Genomic DNA, 26,011 nt, shown 5'->3' with positions numbered 1-26,011 from the left:
ATGTGCTCCCACCTCTGAGCTTCTCTCCTCTCTTTTCCAGAGCTTCGCATCTTGCTGCTCTGTGGCAGCGACCTGCTGGAGTCCTTCTGCATCCCTGGCCTCTGGAACGAGGCGGATGTGAGTTACCACTGCTGGGCACTCCTCCATGCTCCTCCTCCTTCCCACAGCTGGTGCTTGTGGGAGCCATTAGGTCCCTTGGGATGACAGGAGCTGTGCCCACCATCTCCACTGCCTCCTCCATCCCAACCCTGACTGTCATCTCCCCTACACATTTCCGCAGGGCTTCCATGGTCCCAAGTCCCATTCCCACTCACTGTTCATGCAGAGGATGTCACCTGGGGTGGCAGGATAAGCCCATCCCAAGGCATTTCCAAAGGCTGTGCTCCTACTCCTTGTCCCTTGGAAGGAGCCAGCATCAAGTAGATGCCAATCTACTTGATGCTGAGTGAGGCGTGCAGGTAGGAAATAAGGTATTTACAGGAGTGGTCCAGATGTTAGGAATTAAACACATTTAGAGTCAAATCAACAGCTTTCATTGTTGGTCCTTGCTGGAAGAAGCCATATTTTCATGGGAGAACACCAGCCCTGGAGACAGGCTGGGCTACCAACCCGCTAGCTGCTCCTGGCAGTCAGAGCCATGCTGGCTATGGGGGCTCCCCTGTCTCCTCACTGAAATTGGTCAGTCAGCACAAACCTCCCTCCTTGAACTTCTCAACCTTCAAAAATCAGTTACCACATCTTCAGTCCTAAGTTTTTAAAGCATTTAGGCAGCAGGCATCTCCTTTGATGGGCTGGAAGCCCTGGAGCCCAGCACAAAGAATGCAGAAATGACATCAAAGCACAGGCAGAAAAGGCATTCTGCAGCAGCACCTCCTCATAGGCTCCTGCTGCCTGAATTTGCTGACTCAAAGCTGTTTTGGATGAGCCTGATTTGTCTCACCTGAGAAGGATGTGAGCAATATGAGCTGTCCCCAGCAGTGGCATATTTGGCCAAACAATCTTGGAAGAACAATCCTCCCAGACCTCTGTCAGGACCAATACATCCATCCTGTTCATGAACCCCTCCAGTGAGGCAGAGGCCACATTCACCTCAGGTAACCTCTTCTGCTGTCACCTCCTTCTACCACAAGTTCTCCTCAAAGCCTGACCTCAATATATTCTAATAGGATTTAACCCTGTGCCTTCTATTTCATCTACTGCCAACCACTTGCCCAGATAATTCCATGTTTCTGCCAAAGGCTGTTGACATAGCCTCAAAATCACTCTCCATCTCCCTCCAGACCATGGTCCAGCTTTCACAGGGCAGAGTGGGGTTGGCAGACAGTGGCAGGTTTTGTCACTATGGTGGCTGTAAAGCTCTCCACACTTTGTGTTGCTCCCAGATGGAGGTGATCGTTGGGGAGTTTGGGATCGTGGTGGTGCCCCGGGATGGAGCAGACCCCGAGCGAATCATGAACCACTCTTCCATACTCCGCAAGTACAAAGTGAGTGAATGGGTGCACATGTGGCCAGGGAAGGCTGTGAGAAGATCCACAGTCTCTCTTCACCCATGGGGACACTTCTGTCATGAGACACAAAGTATCTCAGGGTTAGGTGCTCTCAGCTGCTGGGTAGGATGACCAATGGGTCACCATGCAGCAGGGTGGAGAGGCCGGCAGGGCAGATATCTGCTTTCAAGCCATCCCTTCACTCCTGTTTTCCTCTTTCCCCTGCAGAACAACATCCTGGTGGTGAAGGACGACTCAAACCACCCCATGTCGGTTGTCAGCTCCACTAAAAGCAGGTGGGTGAAGCAGGGCTACTCCCACTACAGAGCAGGGAGCAGGGTGTCCCCAGCCAGCCCCTCCAGTTGCAGGAGCACCTGACCAATACAAGTGGGTTCTGATATCTTTCTCTCTCCCCATGCCCCCAGACTGGCCCTGCAGCATGGGGATGGACATGTTGTGGATTACCTCTGCCAGCCTGTCATTGACTACATCCTCAAGAGCCAGCTGTACATCAATGCCTCTGGCTAAGTGCCTGAGGTCTTGCACCGAGACAGTCCTCATGTCATGCCTGCCTACAGCTCTCCATCACCTTTTTTTCTCTCAGTCAGTGTCTCCATCTCTCTCCCTATCCCATGGCCTCCTGTCTGTGTCTGCCTCTCATCCCAGGCACCAACGCTCTGTTGTGCAGCCATGTCCAGGAAACGGTTTGGTCTCTTTTTCTGTGGTACTGCCCTGCCCTGCATGCATGGGGAGAGAGGAGGGGCTGGTCAGGGAGTGACATGCTCTGTGTGCTCCCAGCATGTCCCTGGGAAATGGTCCCCCCCAGTCCATCCTCTCGGCATGCTCAGAGCAGGGGCTGCCTCTTCTTCATCTTACACAACTTAGGCTCAATAAATCTGGTTGGGTTTTATTTATTATTAAGTAGCTTTAGTGTGAGGCCTTTGGGCCTCTCAACACAGTGACCAGCCAAACCCTGGTTGGTAGTGGGCAGTTGTAACCCAACCAGCTCGGTGCCCCACAGCAGGGGAACCGCCTCAGGCCGGCCATGAGACAACCCAGCTAACAAAATCCTCCTCCTGCCCCTGAAAAGTCATGGAGAGGGCATTTCTAAAGGGGAACAGAGGCCTTGGCAAGCACTGCTACCAAAGCATTTTGGGGAGAATGTCATGTCTCACCTTCCCTTGGCTGCAAGAACTCAAACTACTCCCTAGGTATGTGAAGTTGGGGTGATGTTCTACTCTTACTCAGTGTCAGAGGGGGCATCCCACAGCACCTAGAAAGGGATCTGCCATTTATGGGGCCAAGAAATGAGGTAGAAAGAAGTAGGTGGTGAGCCAAAGCCTCTGGTGAGAATTTGCCCCAAACCTGGCTGTGTCCATCCCCATCCTCTAGCCTCCAGATCTCCATTTCTGCTCAGTCCGTCTTCTGTTGCCACTCCTACTCTCCTCCTCTCCTTGAAGAGTTCATTAAATGCATGATAACCTCCCCTTCCCAAACCAGCTTTGGCTACTTTGCACATCCCTTGAGACAAGCCAGGGTCCTGCTCCTGCCTGTGATATGCTCCCCAATGCCAGGGATGGACCCTACTGGAGATGCTCACAGTAAAAGCAGGACAGGTAACATGGTGCAGTTACTCTTGTGGAGAGGAGGGTTGCTGGAGCAGGGCCTTGTCCTGCTGATTATCCCTAGGGCACAAGCACCCTGAACAGCTCCTGAGGAAGGTCACAGCCATGAGGAAGGTTTAGCCCTCACTTTCTCCTCTCCCTTTACTCCCTGGAGACTTGTATCACTTTGGGTAGAGTCCCGCAGCCTGTGGCTGAGAGTTTTCCAGCGTGTTTCAAGGAAAGATACGATTTTTTTTTTTTTTGGTCCCTTAAAAGTCCACAAAGGGTCACAAGTAGCTCTCAGGCAAACTCCAAAGGTGGGACTTTGTGCTAAATTTGGTGACCTGCTGGGTGCTGCTGGCATCCTGGGAACAGCAAGCAGCTTTGGACAAACAAGGAAATCCACAGCCACAGGGTCCTTGCAGCAGACAGGATTTTAGGAGCAGTAGCTGACAACTTCTCAGGAGGGAACAGCCCTTCTCAGAAGGACAGAAGTGATGTGACTCACCCAAAGGCCAGAAGAGGTCTTTCCTTGTCAGGGATTTCTCTCTGCACGGAGAGATTTGTTTGGGAACTCTTCTAAATTTGGCAGCTGAATCCCTCAGTGCCAGCTCTGGTATCTCCAGGCAGTTGCGTACGTATCCCATAGGATGAGGAGATACGGAGATGCCAAAGCAGAGAGGGTAGCAGGTGTGTGGGGGACTCTGCTTCAGCGAGGCCTTCAGCCAGTCTGAGCTGGTCACCACCACCACCCCACCGAGCTCCCTTAGTGGTGACACCTCATCCTGAGACACCCAGCGTATGTCAGCCACTCACTGGACTCCTCTCCACCCGCTGTTCTCACACATTCTGTTTGTCAGCCTCCTCTCCCTCTGCACTCCAACACTCAAGTTATCCCAGACAGCAGCCTCTCCTCGCCAGATGTCCCGTGTTTCTTAGCTCCAAGCCGAAGAAGCAGCAACGGTGGCAAGCAGACCCCAAAACACACAAAGGGACTGAACCTCCTAGGGAGCAACACCTCTGAAGGGGGAGCAAAGACAGTGGGTTTTCCCCGAGGAAAGACACAGAAAATTAAACAAAGGAAAGGGAAGGGAGGAAGGAAGGGAGGGAGGGAGGGAGGAAGGGAGGAAGAAAGGATCACATCTGAGAGCCCTCTCTGATCCTCCCTCCCTCCCTCCAGTACATGGGAGAGGACATGGGGATGCCATGGCCTCCTGATCCACGTGGTTGGGATGGCGTGGCTTAGTTGTGGGGATGATGAGTTTGTTCTGTCCTACTGCTCTTACCTTCATGTATCTGCTCAGTAAAACTCACAGGACGGGGGGAGGCACAGGGGATTTGTAACAGGGCCTTCAGCTCTGGGACTGGTTTGGAAAAATGTCTTTGGGTGGGCATGGCAAGAAAATAATCATCTGTGACCTCTGGGGAGGTGAGGATTGGGGTTTCCGGGTGCAGGGGAGGTGTGGGAAGAAGCTCGTGGGTTTTGGTCTTTGAACCTCCCCTTTTAAACAGTGCAATTTGCTGAAAGTGAAATGAACTTCAAACGTCTTTTGGGGAAAGAAAATAAATAAAGGGGGGAGGGAAAGGGGTTGAAGTTGCCATGCCACCAATTTCACCTTTGTCAAAAGTTTTGGAGCCTTTTTTTCTTTTTTTCCTGTTGCTATATAAAAAAATGGTCATTGACAAAAAAATACTTTATCAGCAAAATGTTTAAATTATGTAATAAACAAAACAAAACAGAGATGTTACTGGTGTGATTTTAAAACAGCCCCAAGACCAAGTCAGCACAAAAAGAGCAAATGCCTGCACTGCTGGCATAACCCATGGCCAAATCCCCCCAAATGAGGGAGCCTGAAAAAATAAAGCAGTAGGCAAGATCTACCCAAGAGTATTTATCATTTATTGACCTCCTACCTTTCAAAAAACCCAACTCATAGAAAAATAGTCAGGCCCATAATAGCTGTCCCTATGCTGTACAATAGGAGAAGGGACACATGCCAGGGGCTAAAATACATCTCACTTAAAGTGTAAAGCAGACATGATACTCAGTACATCACAAAGCAAAAGCATAGATGCTGCGTTATCAAAGACTTGAGAGATACGAAGGGATGAGTGAGTCCTTCTGCATCTGGGACCTCCTCTTTCACCATCATGCAGGGGAGGGGCTCCAGTAGAGCTTCAGCTTCCAGCATCTGGTAGCACTTACTTCCCCTGAAACTTTTTTCCCCTGCACGGCATCTGAAGGAAGGTGGGAGCAGTGTCAGAATGCAGCTGGACCCACATGAAAGCTGCAGTGAAGGGTGAAGGGAGCACTGTGGTCTTTGGCTCCTCTGAGCTCTGCTGAGATGAACAGTGGGACACCACTGTGGAGAACTACCATAGTGGTGATGGTGGCCTCTGAGAAACATACAGCACCATGAGGGAGGGAGGACAGGCAGCACCAAACCAGAGGTGGAGACACATTCAGGACATTTTCAATATTTTTAAACTAATGAAATCAGGTTACAGCAGGATGGGACGGGGTTCTCAGGTTCAAGAGCCACAGCATGCCAGCACCACTCCCAGCAAGGGGAGGACTACCAGCCTGGGAGGAGATACCACATGAAGCATCACCAGTGCCACAACTCAGAACCCATCTCCCCCAGCAGCCTCTCATGCTGCTTGCTCCCTGCCTCCTGAGCTCCCGAAGGTGAGGAAAACCCCATGGAGAACAGGAGGAGGAGCTGGTGGTGGCAGTGTCAAAAGTATGGACAGAGACTCTAGTCCTTCTGTGTGTGCCAGATCAGGACAGGGTATCCACAGGTGATGGAGAACCTCTTGGTCATGAACTTCAGGCTCTGAACTGTGCAAACTCACAAGGTTGACACCTAACTCTGCACCTCAGAGAAACATGGTAGGAATGGGCTGTTCTTCAGACAGTAGCACCTTCACAAACCAGGAGTCTCCTTCCCACGAGCGAGGGACGGAGCACTTTGAAAAATTAGGCACTCTCCAGGGCCAGCGGGACACTGTGAACTTCATCTGCCACACTGATCTTGAGTGTAAGGATCAGTTTAAGACAACCACATGCAGCCAGTTCTGCCAGATTTGGGGAGGCCCTCCTGCCTTCAGCCTGGCAGGTGCTGCAGCCTTTCCAGAGCTCGCTCATGGCAATTCAATGGCTTTTGTGTTGTAGCAGCCTGGAGGAAGACTCTTCTGGATATCCTCCAGGTTCTTAATATCAGCCAGGATGTCATCAATGCTGCTCTCCAGCGTGCGCACCCGGACCTTCTGCAGCACAGCCATCTGCTCCAGCTCCGACATCTCTGCCTTCAGCTGCTTGCTTCTGCTTTTGGCTTTGCTGAAGTTCGCCTCAAGCTGCCTCAGGCCATACTCATCCACAGCGCCAGGCTGGTCTTTTGCACAAAAGGAAAACAAGGAATAGGAAAGCATGGATGGAGGCTGAGGACTAGATCTTTCAAGATACTTCATCTCCACCCTGCTGCCCAGCCTGTTCACAGGCATCATGTAATTCAGCTTCCCACTCAATTCCCAGAAGCCCTGCTTCGACCCCAGTGGGGACCTGTCTCCATCCACATCCCACAGTGGCATCGCAAAACCTACTCATCAGACGCAGCAGCTCTTCCAGGGCACTCAGCATCTGCTGCACAGCTGCCCCTGCCTGGCCAGCCTTGTCATGGACCCTCTGAGCTTCCTGAGCTGTCTGAAGGAGGAAAGGCAGCAGCTGTAAGGTGAAATCAAGCCCACAAGTCAACAGGGAAGGGGACAAGGCAAAGGAGGTAGGAACGCACCTTCTCTATTGCAGCAGCATCCACCTCAACCTCTGAGAGTTTCCTCTCAAATTCATCATCTACTTCCTTGGCCTCATGTCGCAGGGTGGCCACTGCCTTCTCCAGGGCAAGGACGCCATCAGCCGTCTTGTTGGCTTCCACCTTCAGCTCAGCAATCTCCTAGGGAAGGAAAAGGCACTTTCAGAGGGGCAGAGCACAGCCAAAATCATTTTGGGTGCACCGGAATAGGGAGGTGGTAGAAACTGGTTCCTTCTACAAGGGACCTAAAAGTATCACAAGCTGTCCTCATGTTCTCCCACCCGTTGCTCCAGAGTTGTTGTATGTCCATGGCTCAATCCCTCCCTCACACATCAGCAAATCCCTGGGGAATGACAACACACATCTGGGAGGTGAACCCACAAACACCAGTTTTGGGACCTCATAAGCCTGCCAGTGACTCTGGCTGCAGGAGTGGAAAAATCCCCTTGGTCCCGGAAAGGCGGCTACAGTGAGATGCCACAGAGATCCTCATGGAAGAAATGTGCAGAGATCATCTACAGACAAACTGGTATCTGCAGGACCCACTGTAGAGAAACTTCAGCTCTAAAATCAACCCATCAGGTCCACCATGAAGTTGCCAACTATCTCCTCTTGTTCCATGTTTTTCCCCTTCCAAATCCTTTTCTGACAGCAACAGCACCAGAGCCTGTCCTCACCTCTTGGATCGCCATGGTGATTTCCTTCACCTCTCCCACCATGCTGCTGGCTGCCTTGGACTCGGAAGCGGCGCTGCCCAGGATCCCTACGGCTCGGTCTGTCTTTTCCCTGGCACTGGTGACTATACTGCTGATAATGGGCAGCCTCCTCATGGCGTCTTTGGCTTCCCTCCTCTTGTCACCTGCTTGCAGGTTGAACTCTGGAAGAAACGCATGTGGAAATGAAGCCATGCTACCTTTGTGAGATCCCACACGGAAAAGAAAAGGAAGGGTTTCTAGGATGTTACCCTTGAGGCTCTTGAGGATCTGTTCCACCTCGTAGAAGGTGGCGTTGCCAGCGCTCACAGCTTGCAGGGCTGTGCTTCTGGCTAGGGTGGCTTGGGACAGCAGCTGCGTCAGCTTCTGTAACATATCAAGGGACACAAAGGGTGGGTGAAGAACATGGTGTGGGAGCTGGGAGGAGCTGGGCTGGAAGAGACCCATCAGTCTGTTCCCAAATGCTTGCTCTTGCCCCTTAATCAAGACTACAACAGCCTGATCTGCCATCAGAAGCTTGTGCCGGTGCTCCTCAACCAGCTCCAGCCATCCCGAGTCATCTTAGCTCTAATCTTTGCAGGAGCAAGCCTTCGACCTGCCTTACATCGAGGAGATGTGTAGGTGAGACCCTGCACCATCAGCTCCCTGCACACACTGAGGTCTGAAGACGAGCCCCAAGGAAGGGTCCAATCCTGCACCAGGCAGGCAAAGCTGCCTTTGACAGCTGAGCAAGGACAGTGCGGGGGGAGCCACAGGCATCCTCCCAAGGCTGCAGCTTCTGCTGGGGATGACCTCTCGCCAGCCAACCTCTTACCGCTCTCTCGCCCTCTTGCCCTCGTAGCAGCTGCTTGGCTTCGTCCTCCCAGTGCCCCATGCGGCTCTGCAGCCCTCGGTACTGGGCCAGGGAGGTGTCCACCAGGACCAACAGGGCACTTGCGTCCTGCTTCAGCCTCGAGGCTTCCTCCTGAAACAGAGACACAGTGGGGTCCCCAGCATCTCCACAGTGCCCACCAGGAACCATGGGCAAAAGGGGGAAAAGGGTAGGAAGATGCCTATCTAGTGGCTCTCCAACAGGGATGGAACCCTGGGAAGGGCTGAGCTGGTGGTAGGATAGCAGGGAGGGCATCAGGAAGAGCAAAAGGGGATCTCCTGGTCTGACAGGCACAAAACCCTCACCTTAAAGGACCCGATGTCGGTCTCTATCAGGTGGGACAGGGAGCTGAGGAGCACCAGGCTGCCCTGATAAGCTGTGTCTGCCTCGGAGGCTATTCCATCAGCATCAGCCTTCAGGCCTCCAGCCAGTGACTTGAGCTCCTCATATCTGTACAGATGTGAGGTTGGAGAGCCTGGTACCAGCCAAGCTACCAGCCTCCCACCCCAGCATTAATACTACCATCTACATTGACTCGTTCACATTCTCCAAGGCCCCATGAAGATTTATCACACAGAAAAAGCCAGTTGCAAACATTCCCTGCATCCCAGTCCCTCCAATGAGCAGGGCATCAGCTGGCTCCTTACTCCCACTCCAAAACCAAAGGTTGTTTCACATAGCTGAACCCTCACAGGCTCCAGGGTGGCTCTGCTAATCCCTGCCTGTATGTTTTCTCCTGCACATCCCTGTTCAACTTCTTAACTTCCCTCAAGGCAGTTGCTCACATCCCATCCATGGTGTGCTAAGTCCCAGCACCACTGTGGTGGGCTCTGGAGAGGCCAAGTCTGACCAAAAGAGCCACCATGGGCTTAAATTCACCCTCAGGCTAAACCCAGCCCAGATTTTCAACCACACATGGAATTCACCCCCAGAAGCCTGTCCACACATGTGGTGTTAAACCCCTTCCCCCAGCTGCAGGCAGGATACCAGGAGCATTGAGGGCTGTGAGGTGGGAAGCAAATGCTCCACAGAGCTGCCAACCATCCACCTCCACTCCTCAGATGTGTCAGCGAATTCCCTGCCTCCAACTGCACATTTCTGCAGCTCAGATGCGGAGGCAGGAAAGGGGCCCAGATTCTTGACCCTCCCCCTCCTCCCTTCCATGTCCACACATGACATTCAGGCTGAGGCAGCCCATGCTCACCTCTCGAGCAGCCCTGGCTGGGAACCCGAGGCGGCCTCTCCACCAGTGGCCGCGCGCAGCAGCTCCAGTGCCTGCCACGCATCCTCCCGCGCCACCTTTGCAGCTTGGTCAATGGCATTGGCTGCTTGTATGTGGCTGCAGAGCAGAGGGGGCTTGTCAGAAAGGGTTTCCACCCAGGTTTTCTCCATCACCTTCCTTTACTGTTGCATTCACTGATGCTGGATCGCACCTCCTTGGGAAACACAGCATGTCTGCAAAGCGGACCTGTATTTTGCTTGTTCCTCCTGCATCTCCCAAGGATAGAGGAACATTGGGGATGGCAGAAGCTCCCTGTTCCAACTGGACATCCAAGGGCCAAACTCTGATCCCAAAGATGCTTCTAAATCACATCCAATTCCAACCTTTAAAGACAGCTGAGGACAACTCTATAGGGCAGCAAAGACCGCCCAGCAGCTCCATCTTCCCCTGCTCCAGGGCTGGCACAGAGGCTGTGGCAGATGTCAACCAGAACCTAGGCAAGGACCCTCCAAAAAAGCACCTTCTGGGCACCTAGCAGGATCTCAGCTCCCCTCCTCTCGCCTAACAGTGGGAGCAACTCACCTGTTGGCCAGTCTCAGAGCCTCCTGGGCCAGCAGCAAGAACTGATTTGAGCTTCCAGGAAAGCTTGAAACAGGAATGGTCTGAGGAGGGAGGAAGGAAGAGAGGTGTGAGTGCTCTTCCCTGCTCTCCATACAATGTGGCAGTGAAAGAGGCAACTACAGCCTGTTAAACCTCCACCGCCCCCAAAGACCCCTGCCAGCTCCTCTCAAGGTTCCAACCCCTAAGAAAGGACCACCAGAACACCCACATTCACAAAACAACATGTAATTCTTTAAATCCTTAGTTTCTCTGCTGATTTTTTTTCCAGCCCTGAGCTCGACTAGGAGCGTGTCACACGAGGATGTTCTTACCACCTGATGGAGAGTGGCTCTGCTGCGATCCAGGTCCAGCCTGGCTCTCTCCAGCAGCTGACGGGTCTCCTGCACCTGCCTCTCATACTGGCTCCCCAGAGACCTCAGTCTCTGCACTGTTGCCTTGGTCTCATCCAAGTGACTCTGGGAGCTGGACCCTTGCCCCTTCATCCTGGCCACACGGCCTTCCAGAGACCTGTCAGAGGCTGGTGAGAAGGAATGAGAAAGGCTGAAGAGAAACTTATTGCTGAGCAAAAATGCCCAGGCAGCAAAACCCTCCCTGAGACAGCCCAGATGGCCCCATCCAAGGGTGGTGGGCGGGTGGTACCTTGCAGGCTCACAGCTTCCCTGAGGATGGTCCGCAGCATCTCCTCGGCCACCAGCATCCTCCCCTCCAGCTCCTGGTTCTCAGTCCCACCACCAGCTCGCACCTCTGAGAAGAGCAGCTCCAGCTCCGCCACCTGCTGCAGGTACAGCTCCACCTGCAACCACAGACCAGGCCATCAGCCAGCGGGACACTAAACCCATGGGGGAAAGACCAGGGTGGGAACCAGGGCCACAGTCAGGCCCGAGGACAGAGACCGAAATGAAGGCTCATTTTAGGATGGGGCACAAAGGATTGGTTGAATCAGATACAAAGCCAAGGTTTGAATTCACATTTCACTTGTACCAGGAGAAGATGCTTGAGGAGCACAGTAGGAGACACTCAGGGTGAGCGAATCCCTGCACTCCCTGCTGCTCAGTGGCCCTGAGGCTGGCACAGATGCTCACCTGCACTTTCACCTGGCCATAGCAAGCTGGGCACTCCCTCTCTTCACAGCGAGGACCCTCAAAGCCAGGTTTGCAGATGCAGCTCCCATCACTCCTGCACTTCAGGGGCTCAGCACCAATTGAGTCGCAGGCACAGGCTGCAGGTCGGAGCAACACAGGTTCAGGGGGGCTGGGACCCACCTCAAGCCTCAGCACATCCCTCCCTACTTCCCTCCCACCATTTAGCCCTGTGCTTTGGTTCCTGCTCACCATTCCCACTTTCCAGCATCCTCCTTCCCATCAAACCACTCCATAGCTGGTCATGGAGCTTCTTACTCATCCCCAGCTCAGACTGTGCCTGGGTCTCACCTCTGCACTTGTCGGCAGGGTCGGGGGCCAGGGGGTTCCCAAAGAAGCCATCCTTGCAGTGGTCGCAGTAGAAGCCAGCAGTGTTGTAGATGCACTTGAGGCACTCGCCAGTCCGGCGGTCGCAGTTGCCCACGGCGTTGGGCTCCACGTTGCCATTGCACCGGCACAGCTGGCAGGGCTGGGAAGCCGCTGGATCTCCAAAATAACCATCAGCACAGTATTCACAATTGGCACCTGGGAAAGGAGAGATGAGCAGAAGTTAATGCTTGTTCCCGGGGACAGAGGCTGGCAGAAATGGGGGCGTTCAACCCCATCAGGGGTGGCACAACAGCTGCTCCGCTATCATCACCACCACGGTCAACACACGATGCTCTCGAAAGTTGGGTGCCACAAATGACCTTGTACAAGTCATTTCCTATTTGGTTTTTTCTTTATTTTTTGTTCCACTCCCTCTCCCACCCATCCTTTCCCCATCCATATTACATTTAGATGAGAACTTTGCCCAGAGCAGGACAAGGTGTGTTTACCCAGCCCTTGGGGCTCAAAAACCCCACCACAGGCAGGAGTGGCAGTGTCGTAGGCAAGCTCAGCTGAGAGGATAGTGTGGATCTGCCCAGCTCCAAGCAGCCCTGTAGAAAAAGGCAGAGCAGAAGCAAGGAGAAGGGCATTACCAGCAGCTCCAGGAGGGCAGTGGTCACAGACGACCTCCTCGTTGCCTGGCCCCACAGAGCAGCCCTGGCCAAGCCCACAGGGGCAGGTCCTGCAGCTGTGCGGCTGCTGGGGGTCTCGGTAGGAGCCAAAGGGGCAGCTGACACCATTGCCCACGTTTTCATCTCCCGAGTAACACTCACCTGGAGGAGCAAGGAAAGGGTTTAGGGCAGTTTACTCACATTCCTGGTGGGACATTCTCTACCACTCCAGCCACAGCAACACAAGGACGCATGGTCCAGCAACCTCCATGAGATCTCTTGAGATCCCCACCATGCCCAAACCATGCAGCACATAAAATCATGAAGTAGTTAGCATTGGAAGAGACCTTTAAAGGTCATCTAGTCCAATTCCCCTGTGATAGGCAAGGACTTCTTCAACTAAACCAGGTTACTCAAGCTCTGTCCAACCTAAGGCCATGCTTAACTTTCAAATAAGAAGTCAGAAGTGAAGAAATATTGCTATCTGGGCAGCAGGAGATGTTTTCTCTCTCTCCAACATGCATCATCTAAATCCAGTTTGATCCAAATGCATCTGACTGCAGTGCTTCTAGGCTCTGGGGAGTTTTGTCTCAGATGGTCCCCACATTTCAGACCCAAGCCACAGAATCATGATCACAGACAGAGTCACAGAATCACAGAATGATTAAGGTTGGAAAAGCCCTCCAAGATCATTGACTCCAACCTGTGGCAGATCCCCATCTTGTCAACCGGCCCAGAGCACTGAGTGACACGTACAGTCCTTCCCTGGACACTCCAGGGATGATGACTTCACCACCTCCCTAGGCAGCCCCTTACAATATCTAATGACCCCTACCGCGAAGAAATTTCTGTGAAGTTAGTAGTCTCGACTCCCCACAGCTCTATTCTCGGGACACAGGCAGCTTCCCTGCGTGCCCATACAGCCTACAAGCACAGTGTGGTGCTGGCTTCTCTTACCGGTGTCAGGATCACAAATTCCTCCCCCCTGGCAATTGCAGGGCACGCAGATGCCGAAGGGCCCCTGGCCGGGGGCGTCCCTGCGGTAGCCAGGGGCACAGCTCTCACAGAACTGCCCCCTGTACGCCGCCGGGCACTGGCAGCGCTCCACCCACGGGGCGGGGACACCGGGGACAGGCTGTGCCGACACCAGGGTGACGTTGTCGATGTAGCCGGTGCCTGGACGGAAGTACAGCCAGTCACCCGCGGGGAACAGCAGCTCCAGCTGCACAACCCCCACAGCCAGGACCTGCACAGGTCGTACATTCTATTGCAATGCCCATGGGCAAATGGAGCAACCAAATCAGTTGCCATCCTGTTCAATCTCTTTGCTATTTAATTTTGCCCCCTTGGAGCACTTACTATTATCTTTTAATAAATTTTAGCAAAGATGTATCCATCCAGAGACTTCTTGTCTCCAACAACGAGGAGAAGCCAAGCTCGTGCTTGCAAGCGCTCTCTGTACTTACTGTACTCCCCAAAAGTGGCTCGGATCCAGAGGGCTGTCAGGTTTCCCAGCAGCCTGCGAAATTCAAAGTGATTCAGTCTTGGGCTCCACTTGCCGCTTGGGTGCTCGTCCAGCCTGCCGCGGAAGAGGGGGGAAGTGAAACTGGTTTCAAAAAAATGAGATGCCTCCTCCAAAAAAACACAGCAGCCCTTGCCCATCTTCCTCCTGGGAGCTCAAGGCTTTGGGCAACAACCTCCATGCATGCAACTGATCTCGAGCCAAGAACCCAACCCAGCCTCAAGCCACATTTTCTGTTGCTCCTCTCACAAAGTAACCTCCTTATCCAGGACAGAAGCACCTGAGATGCATCCAACCCAAACCAGGCAGCCATCTGCCACCTCCAAGGGATCGCAGCTGAACCCAGGAGCTCCTTGAAGCCACAACCATTCTTGCTCCCCCTGCCCCAAACACCCCAGCTTCCCACTTTACCTGATTGTGTATGTCTGGCTGACGCCGCAGGGCAGGACCCTTCCCTGGGGCAAGAAGGGAGAAGTGACTCTCAGGCCATGTCCTTCCAGGACCACGTCATATGGAGATGGCTGACGTCCCCCTCGGTCCAGGCGGTAATCAAAGGAGAGCACCTGGCCATAGCTCAGCTGCTGGTTCCCAAGGAATTTTGCTGCAAAAGGAAAATCAAAGGCTTAAAATCTTCCTCCTAAAGGCTCAGTTCATGGGATCAGACCATGCCCACCACTGATCCCACACCTACCAGGCGCCACAAAGTATATTGGCTCTGATCTCCTTGCCGCTATGAAGGCATCCTGGTGGCGTGGGGACCACTGGAGCTGGGCTGGGGAGCCACTTTCATGGACACCTCGCCAGCCCTCAGTACCTGGAGCACCAACAAGGAGCAGTCAGCATGGACAGAGAAGGTGTTTCTAGGATTCCAGCAACTTTCTTGAGCTGTCTTATCAAAATTCTCCAGCTTCCTACCCCTGACCTCTGAGGGGGTAGCACAGGTATCCCTGTGCCCACACCTCTGTAAATCAGCCAGGCTGAGCACTTCCAAGTGGCAGGAAAGACATAATGAAGGAACCCTATGCTCCCTGCAACACTTGGACCCTACTTCTGCCTATGACCAAGCCATCCCATCAAAGCAGGGTTGCTGCAGCCACCGGCAGGCAGGTTGGATGAGCACCCAAGGAGCAAGCGTAGCCCAAGGCTGACTTCCAGCAGGGCTGTGAACCACGTGGTTCCTCCAGCCCATTGAAGAGAAGGGATGGCAAACATGCCCAGGAGCCATAGGAATGTCCTGCTTGGGCTTCACCTTGCTGGAAGGTAGAGGTGATGTTGTGGACACTGTGGTTGTCCGCACTGATACACGTGACCGAGTGCCCATAGCAGAAGCAGGGGGAACATCCTGCAGGGTTTCTGGCATCCAGGTTATAGAAGTGTCTCTTGCACCTGGGAAAATGCAAGAAGGTGACAGTGTTCAAATAATTTTCTCCTTCTACTGGCCCACACAACCATTCCTCTGATGCAATACAGCCATTGGCACGGTTCAAGGTCATCGCCAGGCTGGGATGGCGAGATGGGTGTGTGCAATGGTTTCAACCTGACAGAGGGCAAGGCTAGATTGGGTACTGGGAAGAAACTGGTGAGGGTGGGCAGGCCCTGCCACAGGTTGCCCAGAGAAGCTGTGGCTGCCCCTGGATCCCTGGAAGTGTCCCAGGCCAGGCTGGATGGGCCTTGGAGCAGCCTGGGATAGTGGAAGGTGTCCCTGCCCATGGCAGGGGGTGGAATGAGATGAGCTCTAACATCCTTTCCAACCCAAACCATTCTAAGACTTGGTGAACTGCCAGGGAGGCAACTGCGGAGAGAAGGAGGCTTGTGTCAGGCAGTGTCCAGCACATCCTCCTGACACCCACCTCTGGCACCGCTCTCCAGTGGCGCTCTCCTTGCAGACACAGCGGCCGGAGTGACAGTCTCCTGTGCTGCCCGCCGGGTCACACTCACACTGCAGGCTCCTGCAAAGGTACAGTGGGAACCTCTACCTGAATTTCCAGCTTGGCCTGGGAGCTCAGTGCTTCCTGCTACTACACAAGACAGTGGAGAACCCTCCCAGCTACCATTCCCATGCAAGAAGTGGGGAAATAAGCAGCAGAGCCACCTCTTTATGGAATCTTCAGCACTGTGGGTGCCAGGTTGAGCCAGTGCCCATTACTGCTACTGCTCCAGGGCATCCCAGAGCATCAGACCTGCCTACAAGAGCAAAGTGAAGCTCTGCTGAGCTTAATAAACCCTGGCTGAATTTAACAGACCTTGGCTGAGCTCCACCAAGCAGCAGCACCTGGGGAACAGGCAGCCCTCTCTCGCCAACACCCTTTGCCTGCCAGCAACCCGAAAGGAGCAATGGCAGGGTGAGGTGAGGAAGAAGAAGACACAGCTGAGGAAGATCAGAAACATTTCTAAAGATACTTAAACAGGGCTTCATGCAAAGGAAGGGGTTGATTTTTGCATGCACAGCTCCTTGTGAGTGGCACCAACACGAGACAACCCCACAGTGGGCAGGTTTTGTTTTACATGGCTGTCGACTGTTGGGCATTATCTGGGTAATAAAACCATCACCTCAGAGAGTGGCTAAGTTCAGATTTGGATAGTGTTGCAGGACACCAATCCCTGCACGTTGGCACGGAGGTCCAGCCTCACTCAGGCCCACTCTCTCCTAGCATGGTTGGCTTAAGGTTGTCCATGAGCTGCCATGAAAACAACTCTGCCTTTGCAGGGGGTGTTTTCAGCCAGCACAGGCCCCAGGAGAACTCTGGAGGTTGGCCCTCCCGCTGGCCCCATGCCACCGATGGTGGCCAGCACTCACTGCCCGCTCCTCCAGCACCCAGCCTTGGACAGGGACTCAAAGCCCGGCTGGCACCGGTCACACTTGTCCCCCATCACTCCGGGTTTGCAGCTGCACCGGCCATCACTGTCACACTGTGGGCTGAGGGAACCTGCAGAAAGACAGGAGGGACAGGTTAGGATGGGCACCTTCCAACCCAAACCATTCTGTGAGTTTGTGATTATTTCAGAGGGCAAGTGGGTCTTGAAACCCATGGTCTGGTATGTAAAGAGCCAGAGCCTGACCTGCCCAAGTGCTCAGCAGGTGCCTTAAGCCCCCTTACCCCACCCAGCAGCTGTGCACGTACCCCAGGTGTGGCAGAGGCAAGGCAGGCAGCACTGCTCCCCCCACCGTCGGAAGAAGCCGTCCTTGCAGCGCTCACAGTGGGCACCCTCTGTGTTGCCCAGGCAGCCAAGGCAGCGGTACCCATTTCCCGTCTCCCTCAGGAGCTGCCAGTCAAAGATACACTGCCTGGACATCCCATTGCAGTCACACACTGGGGAGAGGAGAGCAGAGAGACATCTCAGATGATGCCTAGAGATGAAGGCACCAGCAGCAATCCCACCCTGAGGGGCAAGGAACAAGTGCAGGCAGTGCAAACTTCCCCTTCCCGCTCTGCTAATAGTGAGCTGCTTCCCCACACCTCTGTGTTTGTCACCATGTCTGTGTCCATCAGCCACCCCAGTGCCCACACCATGCTCTGCATCCCCACACTGGGGAGGAATGCCCCATTTCACTGCTCAGGATGGACAGACCTAAGCCCAGTAGCCACAATCCACACAACAGCATGGCCAGGGCTGTTCTCCATCCTTTCACGGGACTTGCAACACAACCAGGACATTGAATAAGCAGAGGTGTTTTTTAAAAAACCCCAGTCTTGTCCTGAGAAAAGCATGGGTTACCTTCTGGGGAAAAGGGAAAGATTCCTGAGGTTATCCTTTGTTTCACCCAGCCTCTGACCAGGAGTGTGTTGAGTAGGAAAAGCTCAGCCAACTTCCACCCGGTCTCCCCACCCAGCTCTGCAGTGCAGGGTGGTGAGGAGAGGTCTGTGATCCAAGGAGTTTGGCAGAAGCATGCCAGCCAAGAGGGAGATTAACAAGGAAGGTTTGGGCGGGATTGGACAGGTCACCTCACCCCACCCTCCCTCAGCATGAAGAAAAACTGCAGCTGCCCACACTGCTCCATGAGGATGGCAGGAAGAACAGGCATGAGATTCTACATTCCTCTACAGCCAGGACAGATGATCCCCCTGGACGTCAGACTCAGGCATCTCACCAGATGTGCCCGTTCCAGCACAACACTGCCTTGTCCAGCTGCTCTCTTGAAGCAACCTCTCCCCTACTTGGCAATCCCTCAGTGGCCAGTGCTGGAGCATTTAATCTCGAGGACCTTTACTCCAGACATGCTCCTCAGGATCACTGAGGAGAGCAGGCACAGCTGAGAGAATAGTTGGCAAAGACAGGCAGGAGAAAGAAACATCCCAAGGGAAAAACCCAGGTCCTCAGGGCACAGAGCCTGCTGAGGAACTGCTCCAAACCACCCTGATGGTGGCTGCCATGGGAGCCTCGACCTCCCTCTGAGGAGCTCTGCTCACTGCTGGCCTTCTTGGGACAGGAAAGGCCATCCCCCAGCTACCCAAACCCTGTTCAGGTCACCTTTGAGGGCACAGAAGGTGGAGGGAGTCCAAAAATGGGCAGAAACCTGCTGCATGGATGCAGACAGTACCTTGTACTCATACACACCAAGCCTCCTCCTTCCCCTCTCTTCTGGCACAGCTCAGCCCCAGGGTACAACGTCCCTGTCCTCTGCATCATCTGTGATTCCTGGGACCAGGCAAAGCCTTCTGCTCTCAGTGCTCACACCTGGGCACCACCCTCCCACACACCCATCGGCACCCACATTCCAGAGGGAGGCACTCAGCAGAGCCTCTGCCAAGAGGAGAGATGACCTCATGCACCAGCAAACGGGGAGAGAGATTTTTCCAACTTTGGCAAACACAGCTCTTCTCTTGCAGTCTGGCTGCCAGGAGACCGAGACCAAGCTCAGGAGATCTGCCACCCTAGCCTGCTGGGGGGGGGACCTGTGGGCACAGAATTCCTCTAGAATGCCTCTAGGGTGTGGGAAAGCAACTCCAGCCTCAGAGAGCATTACCAGTGACCAAAGGGCATGGACAACACAAAGGACCCATGGAGAGCAGCAGTGTGAGACTTTCTTCAAGTATTTGTGCTCACCTTCACAGCAGAAAGATCTCACTTGGGTTGATCCCACTCCCCATCCCTCCACACTCCAGATAGATTTCAAGTTGAAAGGGACCCATAAGGTTCTTTGAGTTGAATTCCAGCCATGCATCACCCTATGTCTACGCAGTCCAGAGGATTTACTAGGTTCCTAAATTACAGGCATGAACACCATTCCCCCAGGGAATGAAAACAACCAGTGTTGCTCTACTGCTGCAGCACATTAGGAACCAGCTCTCCAGCCCTGGAACAAATTCCTGTCTCGATGATTCAAAGCCATTTAAGATGCTGTGGCAGGTTAGTGCCGCCACCGCACTGGTCTGTCTGCTCCTGGTCATCTCCCAGAAACCCAGGAGCTCAGGCAGACTAATCCATACCTAGAGCAAGGCACTGGAATTGATAATGAGATGGAGCAGGAAGGAGCTGCTGGAGGATGAGGACCAACTGAGGACAGGATCACTTCTGTATCCAGGTGCCCTGAGGCTCTGCTCTGAGATTATCCCTGGGAAAGAGCATGTTCAATTGAGAAGCTTTGCAGCTGGGTTTCTTCAGCACTATGTCAGGATGCAGGAGATCCATGGCACACATCCAAGAAGATGTCATTCCCCCAGCTCCCACCCGCAGAATAAAGCATGAAAAATGCTTGATGGCTGTGCTGAGGTGAATTCTCACATCAGAAAGGCTTGGAGAAGGAGACAGGCAGCTTCAGGCCTCTTAAGGAGTCTCCTTAAATTCACAAAACCAGACAATGAGGGTGGCCCTGGGTCTGTCAGGATCCAACATCTCTATACACATGAGCCAACCTGCAAAGATCCTTTGTTCCATCAGGAGAACAACACAGATTTGCATGCAATGAAGTCTCCATGTCAATACAAGCCATTCCCTGCTCTGTGCTCTTGGGGCAGCCACAAGGCTGCCCCATCTGCTGCCTCAAGGCTGGGTGTCCCCATTGCCCGACTTCACAACTTTCTCATTGCAGGAAGACCTGCCTGGCGCTTCTGGGCTCCCTCAGCAGACTAAGTTACACCACCTAACCCACTCAAAGTCTGCTGCAGCATAAAAACATGGCTGGTGTCGACCGTCAGCTTCACACACACAGAGAAATGGGTTCAAGAGTCGCTGGGAAAGCAGCAGTTTCCTACACACTGCCAGGAAAGAACAGGGGAAGAATTTATACCAGTATTTTAAAACTTGCATGTAATTAAGGCTGATGTAATAATTAACCCAATTAGCATGTAAAACAAAGCAGGTCTTTTTGTTTCTTTTGAAAAAAACCCAAACCAAAACACTTATTCAGCACTTATTTCCCATTGCATCACACTTAGAACTGATAAAATTCAACTTCAAGCCCAGGAAGCTTATTTCAGAACATCAGTACTGGAGACCAAAAAAACATTAAATCTCTCAGTATTTACAAAATACATGCAAAAATCTGATTTTGGCCAAACATACCCATCTCCAGACTACAGGCCAATGAAACTGAAATTCTGATTGCTGAATTACACTGGGCTGAACATGTTTAAATCTCCCTCCATGACACTCCACTATGTGAGATTTGCATGTGCGAGAGGATCTGCTGGATTTTTAAAGCTCACCATCAGTCTGTGGGCCACAGGAGACTCCTGTCTCTCATGAGATGCAGGAGGGCTGTGGCACCTTGTGAGCCCCACAGACTTGCACAAAATCCAAACATCACCATGTTATTAGAGCAAACTGGATCCTGGGTGCTTCCAGCTCTTCTTCAGGCTCAGGGAAGGTTTTGGTTCCAGCAATGATGGGCAGATCAGCCACTGCCTGGGCCATGCTCGTGCTCATACCTGCATCCTACCCTGGGAGCAAAGCTCTATACCGACAGCAATAAGGTAATTGCATATAAATAAGTTATTGAAAGGGGATGCCAGTGACAAAACAAAGACCAACTGCCCGTGGGATATTTTACCTCGGAGGAAAATTAAGAAGCTCCTGCGGATCCACTATCAATCCCGAAGGCAAGAGGGGAAGAGTGCCCTAGCAGGGTGCCACGCACCCAAACCCGCGCCCGGCACTCTCCAGCACGGGGAGAGAGCTGCGACCCAATCTGCCGGCGGGATCAGAGCAGGAAGAGCCGCCCTTCCCGAAGCCTCACCTTCTCCGCTGCGTGTGCTCAGGGCTGCGGGCCGGAGGGACGCGGCGAGGCAGGCGAGGGACAGGAGCCAGCACGCGGCCATTTCTTGTGCCGGGGAGCACCAGGCGCCCGTTCCGACGGGGCTCCACACCAGCTACCTGGGGCCTTTTTTTCGTGCGTTTTTTATCGGCTGCTCCACCTGAGTCACTCCCAACAGGAAGAGCGCGTGTGCCGTGAGCTGACTCACAGCAAGAGCCCAGCCCAGGGAGCGCAGACAGGCGCCTGCCCCATCGAGAGAGACGCACTGACGGGGCACAGCACCCCGAGGACCTCCTGCATGCACCGTCCTAGGAAAATAAAATACAGCTGCAGCTCCTGAAGACACTCTTCCTGCCCGTCCCGCTCGCTCAGCTCCATCCCCAGGCCGCCGCTGCCTCCACAGGCAGGACAGCGGTGCTGGCTGGGGAGAGCCGGGCTGTCCCGGCACGCCGGAGGCTTGCACGGAACAAAATGAAAAAGGATGAGCTCACAGAAAGCTTGGGGAGGGTGGATGGGAGCTGTCTGCTCGCAAGCCAGGTCCAGCCAGCCAACCTGCAAGAGCAGGGATCATTTCAGGTGCCTTGCAGGACTGGGGATGCAAAGAAACCCAAGGTCAGCTTGGATAAATGCCAGAAAGCAGATCGATTTACCAGATAAGCATCAAGTTCAAGAAATCCCCAGACCTAGAAATGAGGTGGAGGTGAGAATCATCACACATATTTGTCTGCTTTTGCTCCTGAGATGGAAAATGAGGTTAGATGGGTCCTTGGCCTCACCTACTACATCATTTTTATGCTAGAAGAAGGATGAGGAGTGGAGACAGAGAGGGGAAAAATGCTTGTCTGAGGCTGCTGACAGAGCCAGGAAGATGCCAGGCTCCACAGCCCCAGGTCTATTAGCACCTTGTTCTCAAGGGTAGCTGACAAGCCACATAAGGCATGAAGGGCCAGTTCCATCTTGCTCCTTGCCTTTGCCTTGCAGGAGGACATGACCACTTCTACAGGGAAATAGAGAAATCTGGAGGCAGAGGTTCTCCACATCCTGCACACATCAGGACAAGCAGGATTCCAGCATATCCATCTGCCCTGCAAAAGCAGCCCACCAGAGGGGCACAGTGAAGGATGGGCCCTCTTGCTGCATCACAGCAGCTTCCCTGCCTAATGCCATGGGACTCCTACTGTCACAAGTGACTGTGAATGGTCCAGGAGCACCTTTAAATAGAATGAAAACACCTAAAAAGTCCGTACCCAAAGATACAAATTGCCTTTTAGTTCCCCTTCTGCATTAAGGATTCAAACTCAACCCAAAGCATGACACCCTGCTCACTTTAGGCCTGACAGACCAGGGTGATTAACACTGAGCTCCTTGTCTGAGCCTCCAGACACTCCAGACCACCTGGAGATGACTCACAGGGCTTTCCTCTTTCCTGGTGATCTCATGGGCACAGCCAGCCTGAACTCACCACATCTCTGCACCTCCCTTTGCCAACCCTACCTGCTGCTGCTGATTGAGTCAACTCACTTTTATAAAACAGGTTTCTTTCCATTTCACTTGCTGGATCTTAACACAGCTCACAACAAGGAACACAGCTTCCTGAACATGATAGTGGCATGGTGGGTTTTGGCATCCGAGGTTGTTTTATCTGGTTTTCATTACTGTTTTTTTAAGTGGGATAAAATTATTTATGGTGTTCCCACCAATTCAGCAGTTCTCAGGATCCACTCATACCTCTAAGGAGACAAAATCCCTTCTGCTCCTAAGTACATCACTTGCCCAAAATATCTCTGCTGTGTCCTTCCTACCTCCTGACACCCCTCTGCTTGGGAAGCTCATATCCAGCAACGTGGTCCATATAGCAGTTCCCTTAGACCTCACCCAGACCACATCCTTGGCTGACTTACCTCTTGGAAAACCAGCCCTCCCCATCAGGAAGCTTTTCCCTTATCTATCTCCTCCATGTTATCCATTTTATCTCACCATTACCACCCCACCTCTCACTCCACTTGTGCAAACAAGGCCCTGAAAGCTCGCTCCTCAGTCACCTCTGCTTATTGACTCAGGTTACTCTCACCTTGTCATCCACCACTATGCTTCAAGATGACCTCTGAAAACCACATGCCATGAGACTACCAAAAATGTATTTCCTGGGGCCCTGATTTTCTAAACACACCCGATCTGGAATGAGCAGCTGCCCACCACCCTCCACAGAGCAAATGTCCCACTGCAACCCATTGCTATGGCAGCACCCTTTAGAAAAGGTCTCACACCAACATGGTTAACAAAAATGTTTTACCTTTTAGAGTAAGCAAAAGTGAAAGCAGAGGGAGGCATAAAGAACAGCTGTGCTTATCAGACACTGCAATGAAACAGTTTTTATGTTCATTCACAACAGAGCCAAAAAAGCTGCTACTGCAGGCCGACCACCGTGGATCACAAGTACATCAGTCCTTGAGGATGTGCCTGTGGCAGAATCAACCTCTCCAAAATCAGTCTGAAACAGCATAATAATCTAAATTTTGCTGGTGGTTGCTGGTGAAAAGTGATGGATGTGTAAAAACTCTGAAGTGATGGTTCTATTAATGTAACCAAAGGAGAAAACCCATCTTGGTGACTTATGCCAGATGAACACCATGATGCTGTGAGTCCTTGCAGCCCAGGTCAACCCTCCCATCCCCAAGCCTCCTTCTGCAAGGGACCATCTGATTTGCCATGTCCTCCAGGAGGAAATTCTCTGGGATTTCCTCTGTGGAAAATCAGTGATCATGATGTGGTGGTATCACCAAACACCAGTGCAGCAATGGAGACTGGACTTCAGTCTCTCCTCTGACAGTTGGGTGCCCTGGGAAAAAGTCCTCATGACAGCCAGAGCCACCTGGAGCAGAGGAGATCATTCAGGCAGCAGCTCCACTGGGATGGGCAGAGGCAGGCAGGGAGCAGGCCGGTAGTGAGGAAGCAAGGCAGGGCAGGGCAGTAGCAGTAGCACAGCAAGGAAGTGCTGTCGTGTCTGGCCTTGCCTTGCCTGTGCTCTGCCCAGACCAGAGAGGGATGAGACAGACAGGGACAGAGGAAGAAGGCATTGCTATCCAACTGCATTCCCCTCTCTGTCCCCATGCCCAGCCTCTGTGGGATAACTTTTATGTGACATTCCTGATATTTCTGGGATGGGGGCACAATGAAGGCATCAGGCCAGCAGCCAACTAGAAAAAATAACTAACCAGAATGTGGTCCAACATGGCATGGCTGGAGATAGGAGCACAGAACAGTGCCAGCTCAATTTGACAGCTGTATGACCTCCTCTACTTCCTCAGATCCACACAAACACACTTGAGACATCTCCTCCAGGCAGCTGTTCCCAGGACTTTTTAACTTGTAACAATGTCTTGTCCTCCCCAGAAGTGAGAGGGAACCCAGCTCAGGTCTGTCCAAGCCCTCCCCACTGCCACCTTCTCACCAGGCCCCTTGTCGCCTGGCAGCCTCCTGCTTCTCCAGAGAGCACATGAGAGATGATGGAGCTTGAACTTGGGCATTGAGAAGAAACACAGGGAACTGAAGAATAAAGGCTACCAGAGCATGGCTTGGTCACTGCTCAGCAAGGTGCCTCCTCACCCACCTTGATATCAGGTACAGGCTACACTGAGCAGAGAGTATCTGAGGAGGGCATCTCTACATGGGCTTCAAAATATTGGTAAAACAGTTTGGCAACCTGTAAGCCATGACCATGGTCCCTTGGAGCTGGGTCTGCTCCTCCCTGTAACAGATTTCTGAGTATCTACTTAGGTTACTCTTACCTCATCACCCTCCACCATCCTCAAGCATTACCTCTGAAAACTGCATGAACACGAGGCTCATGGTCCTTCAAGATCACCTCTGACATACATTTGCACAATGCCCACAAAAAACTTCCGGAGATAAAAGTCCTGAAGATAAAATAAAGGACACAGACTTGCTTCCTAAACTAAGCATTTTAGCCTCAAAATGCTAAGAGGCTCCATGTCAACCTACAGCCCATGCAAAGTCAGAACCATCCCACCATCCAATTCTCTGCTCCCTGACTGCTCACCACACTCCAGCTGAAACCTCAGCCAATTTTACCAGCTGGGATTTGCTCCACAAAAACATTGGCAAGAAAAACAAAGAGGTATTTTAGAAAACAAATTCATTAGTGACTACTGAAGAATGAAAGGTTGAAAGTACACAAACTGAGATGCAAAAATAATAAGAATTTACCAGCTGAGATGGGATTAGCTCTGATGCAAGTTAATAAGACCTGTGCGTTTTCCTCTGCTGAGAAAAATAACAAATCCAGCTGGAGCTGTAAGACAAGTGTGAATGCAGAACCGCCTAGTCTCTTATCACTGCAATCTGTCCTTAAAAATTTGCTTAATTCAGGAATAAGATTTATCCCAGGCTCTGGGAGACAGGACCCAAGAACAACACAGCACACCCAGATTTGTGGCAGTTCTCAGTAATTTCAGCTTCTTTATTCAGGGTTTTTGTTTTCTTTTCCCAGGACCCCCATCCTTTTCCACCTGTTTACTAAAAAGGAGTTTACCCTTACTGTAAATAAACTCCCCCCAGTTCCTCAGGGCTTTCCAGGAAAACAGTGCCACTCCAATAGTATCAGCACCAACAACATAGTATGTTTTTAAGTCCTGGAAAACCAGCAGCTTAAAATCCATCATGGCAGTGGAGCAGTGGACACAAGGAAAAACCATCATCCTTGTCATCTGCATCCCACCACATGCATTTCTGAGTTTCTTCTTCATTTTTCCCATACCAAACCAGGTTGTCTAAGGAGCAATAGGTGAATCTTGCAACTGAGACACATCCCCATCAATACCTCACCAC

At 52.5% G+C, this 26,011-nt stretch overlaps 2 protein-coding genes across 5 annotated transcripts in view; one reads left to right on the top strand and one right to left on the bottom strand.

Annotated features, from left to right (window-relative positions):
- The window catches only part of NMNAT2 (nicotinamide nucleotide adenylyltransferase 2), a 31,670-nt gene extending 26,698 nt beyond the window's left edge, over nt 1-4,972 (top strand). Inside the window, exons 8-11 of one of the 2 annotated variants that reach the window (XM_042033815.1) lie at nt 41-117; nt 1,383-1,484; nt 1,716-1,783; nt 1,913-4,972. In XM_042033815.1, the coding sequence (XP_041889749.1) occupies nt 41-117; nt 1,383-1,484; nt 1,716-1,783; nt 1,913-2,015 (350 nt within the window). In that variant the 3' untranslated portion in view covers nt 2,016-4,972. The remainder of the gene's footprint in view (nt 1-40; nt 118-1,382; nt 1,485-1,715; nt 1,784-1,912) is intronic. The other variant, XM_042033816.1, reaches the window with a different exon arrangement.
- On the bottom strand, nt 4,971-21,566 carry LAMC2 (laminin subunit gamma 2). Of its 3 annotated transcripts, XM_042033807.1 has the most exons (23): nt 21,146-21,566; nt 17,091-17,279; nt 16,766-16,895; nt 15,819-15,917; nt 15,218-15,354; nt 14,660-14,782; nt 14,380-14,569; nt 13,913-14,025; nt 13,404-13,622; nt 12,429-12,608; nt 11,758-11,991; nt 11,410-11,546; nt 10,967-11,120; nt 10,639-10,844; nt 10,289-10,368; nt 9,689-9,823; nt 8,790-8,934; nt 8,428-8,577; nt 7,865-7,979; nt 7,578-7,777; nt 6,883-7,041; nt 6,695-6,794; nt 4,971-6,486 (listed from the first exon to the last, which is right to left on the bottom strand). In XM_042033807.1, the coding sequence occupies exons 1-23, from the start codon at nt 21,225-21,227 to the stop codon at nt 6,236-6,238; spliced, it is 3,528 nt and encodes a 1,175-aa protein (XP_041889741.1). In that variant the 5' UTR covers nt 21,228-21,566; the 3' UTR covers nt 4,971-6,235. The 3 variants fall into 3 exon arrangements, with proteins under 3 accessions (XP_041889741.1, XP_041889744.1, XP_041889743.1); XM_042033810.1 differs by lacking the exon at nt 13,404-13,622; XM_042033809.1 differs by lacking the exon at nt 17,091-17,279.
- Between the last annotated feature and the right edge of the window lie 4,445 nt (nt 21,567-26,011).

Source organism: Corvus kubaryi, unplaced genomic scaffold, assembly GCF_017639235.1.
Source record: "Corvus kubaryi isolate FWS band 111438036 unplaced genomic scaffold, C.kubaryi_AGA036_p1.0 37361, whole genome shotgun sequence".
Classification (NCBI taxonomy): Eukaryota; Metazoa; Chordata; class Aves; order Passeriformes; family Corvidae; genus Corvus; species Corvus kubaryi.
Note: the sequence above shows the minus strand (reverse complement) of the source record. Positions and strands in the feature narration are given on the sequence as shown.

Coding starts and splice junctions, on each gene's coding strand:
- LAMC2 (XM_042033807.1), bottom strand. CDS start 21,227: ATGGCCGCGTGCTGGCTCCTGTCCCTCGCCTGCCTCGCCGCGTCCCTC. Junction 7,778..7,864: donor GATCCTCAAGAGCCTCAAGG/GTAACATCCTAG, acceptor CGTTTCTTCCAG/AGTTCAACCTGCAAGCAGGT. Junction 6,487..6,694: donor AGAGCTGCTGCGTCTGATGA/GTAGGTTTTGCG, acceptor TTTGTGCAAAAG/ACCAGCCTGGCGCTGTGGAT.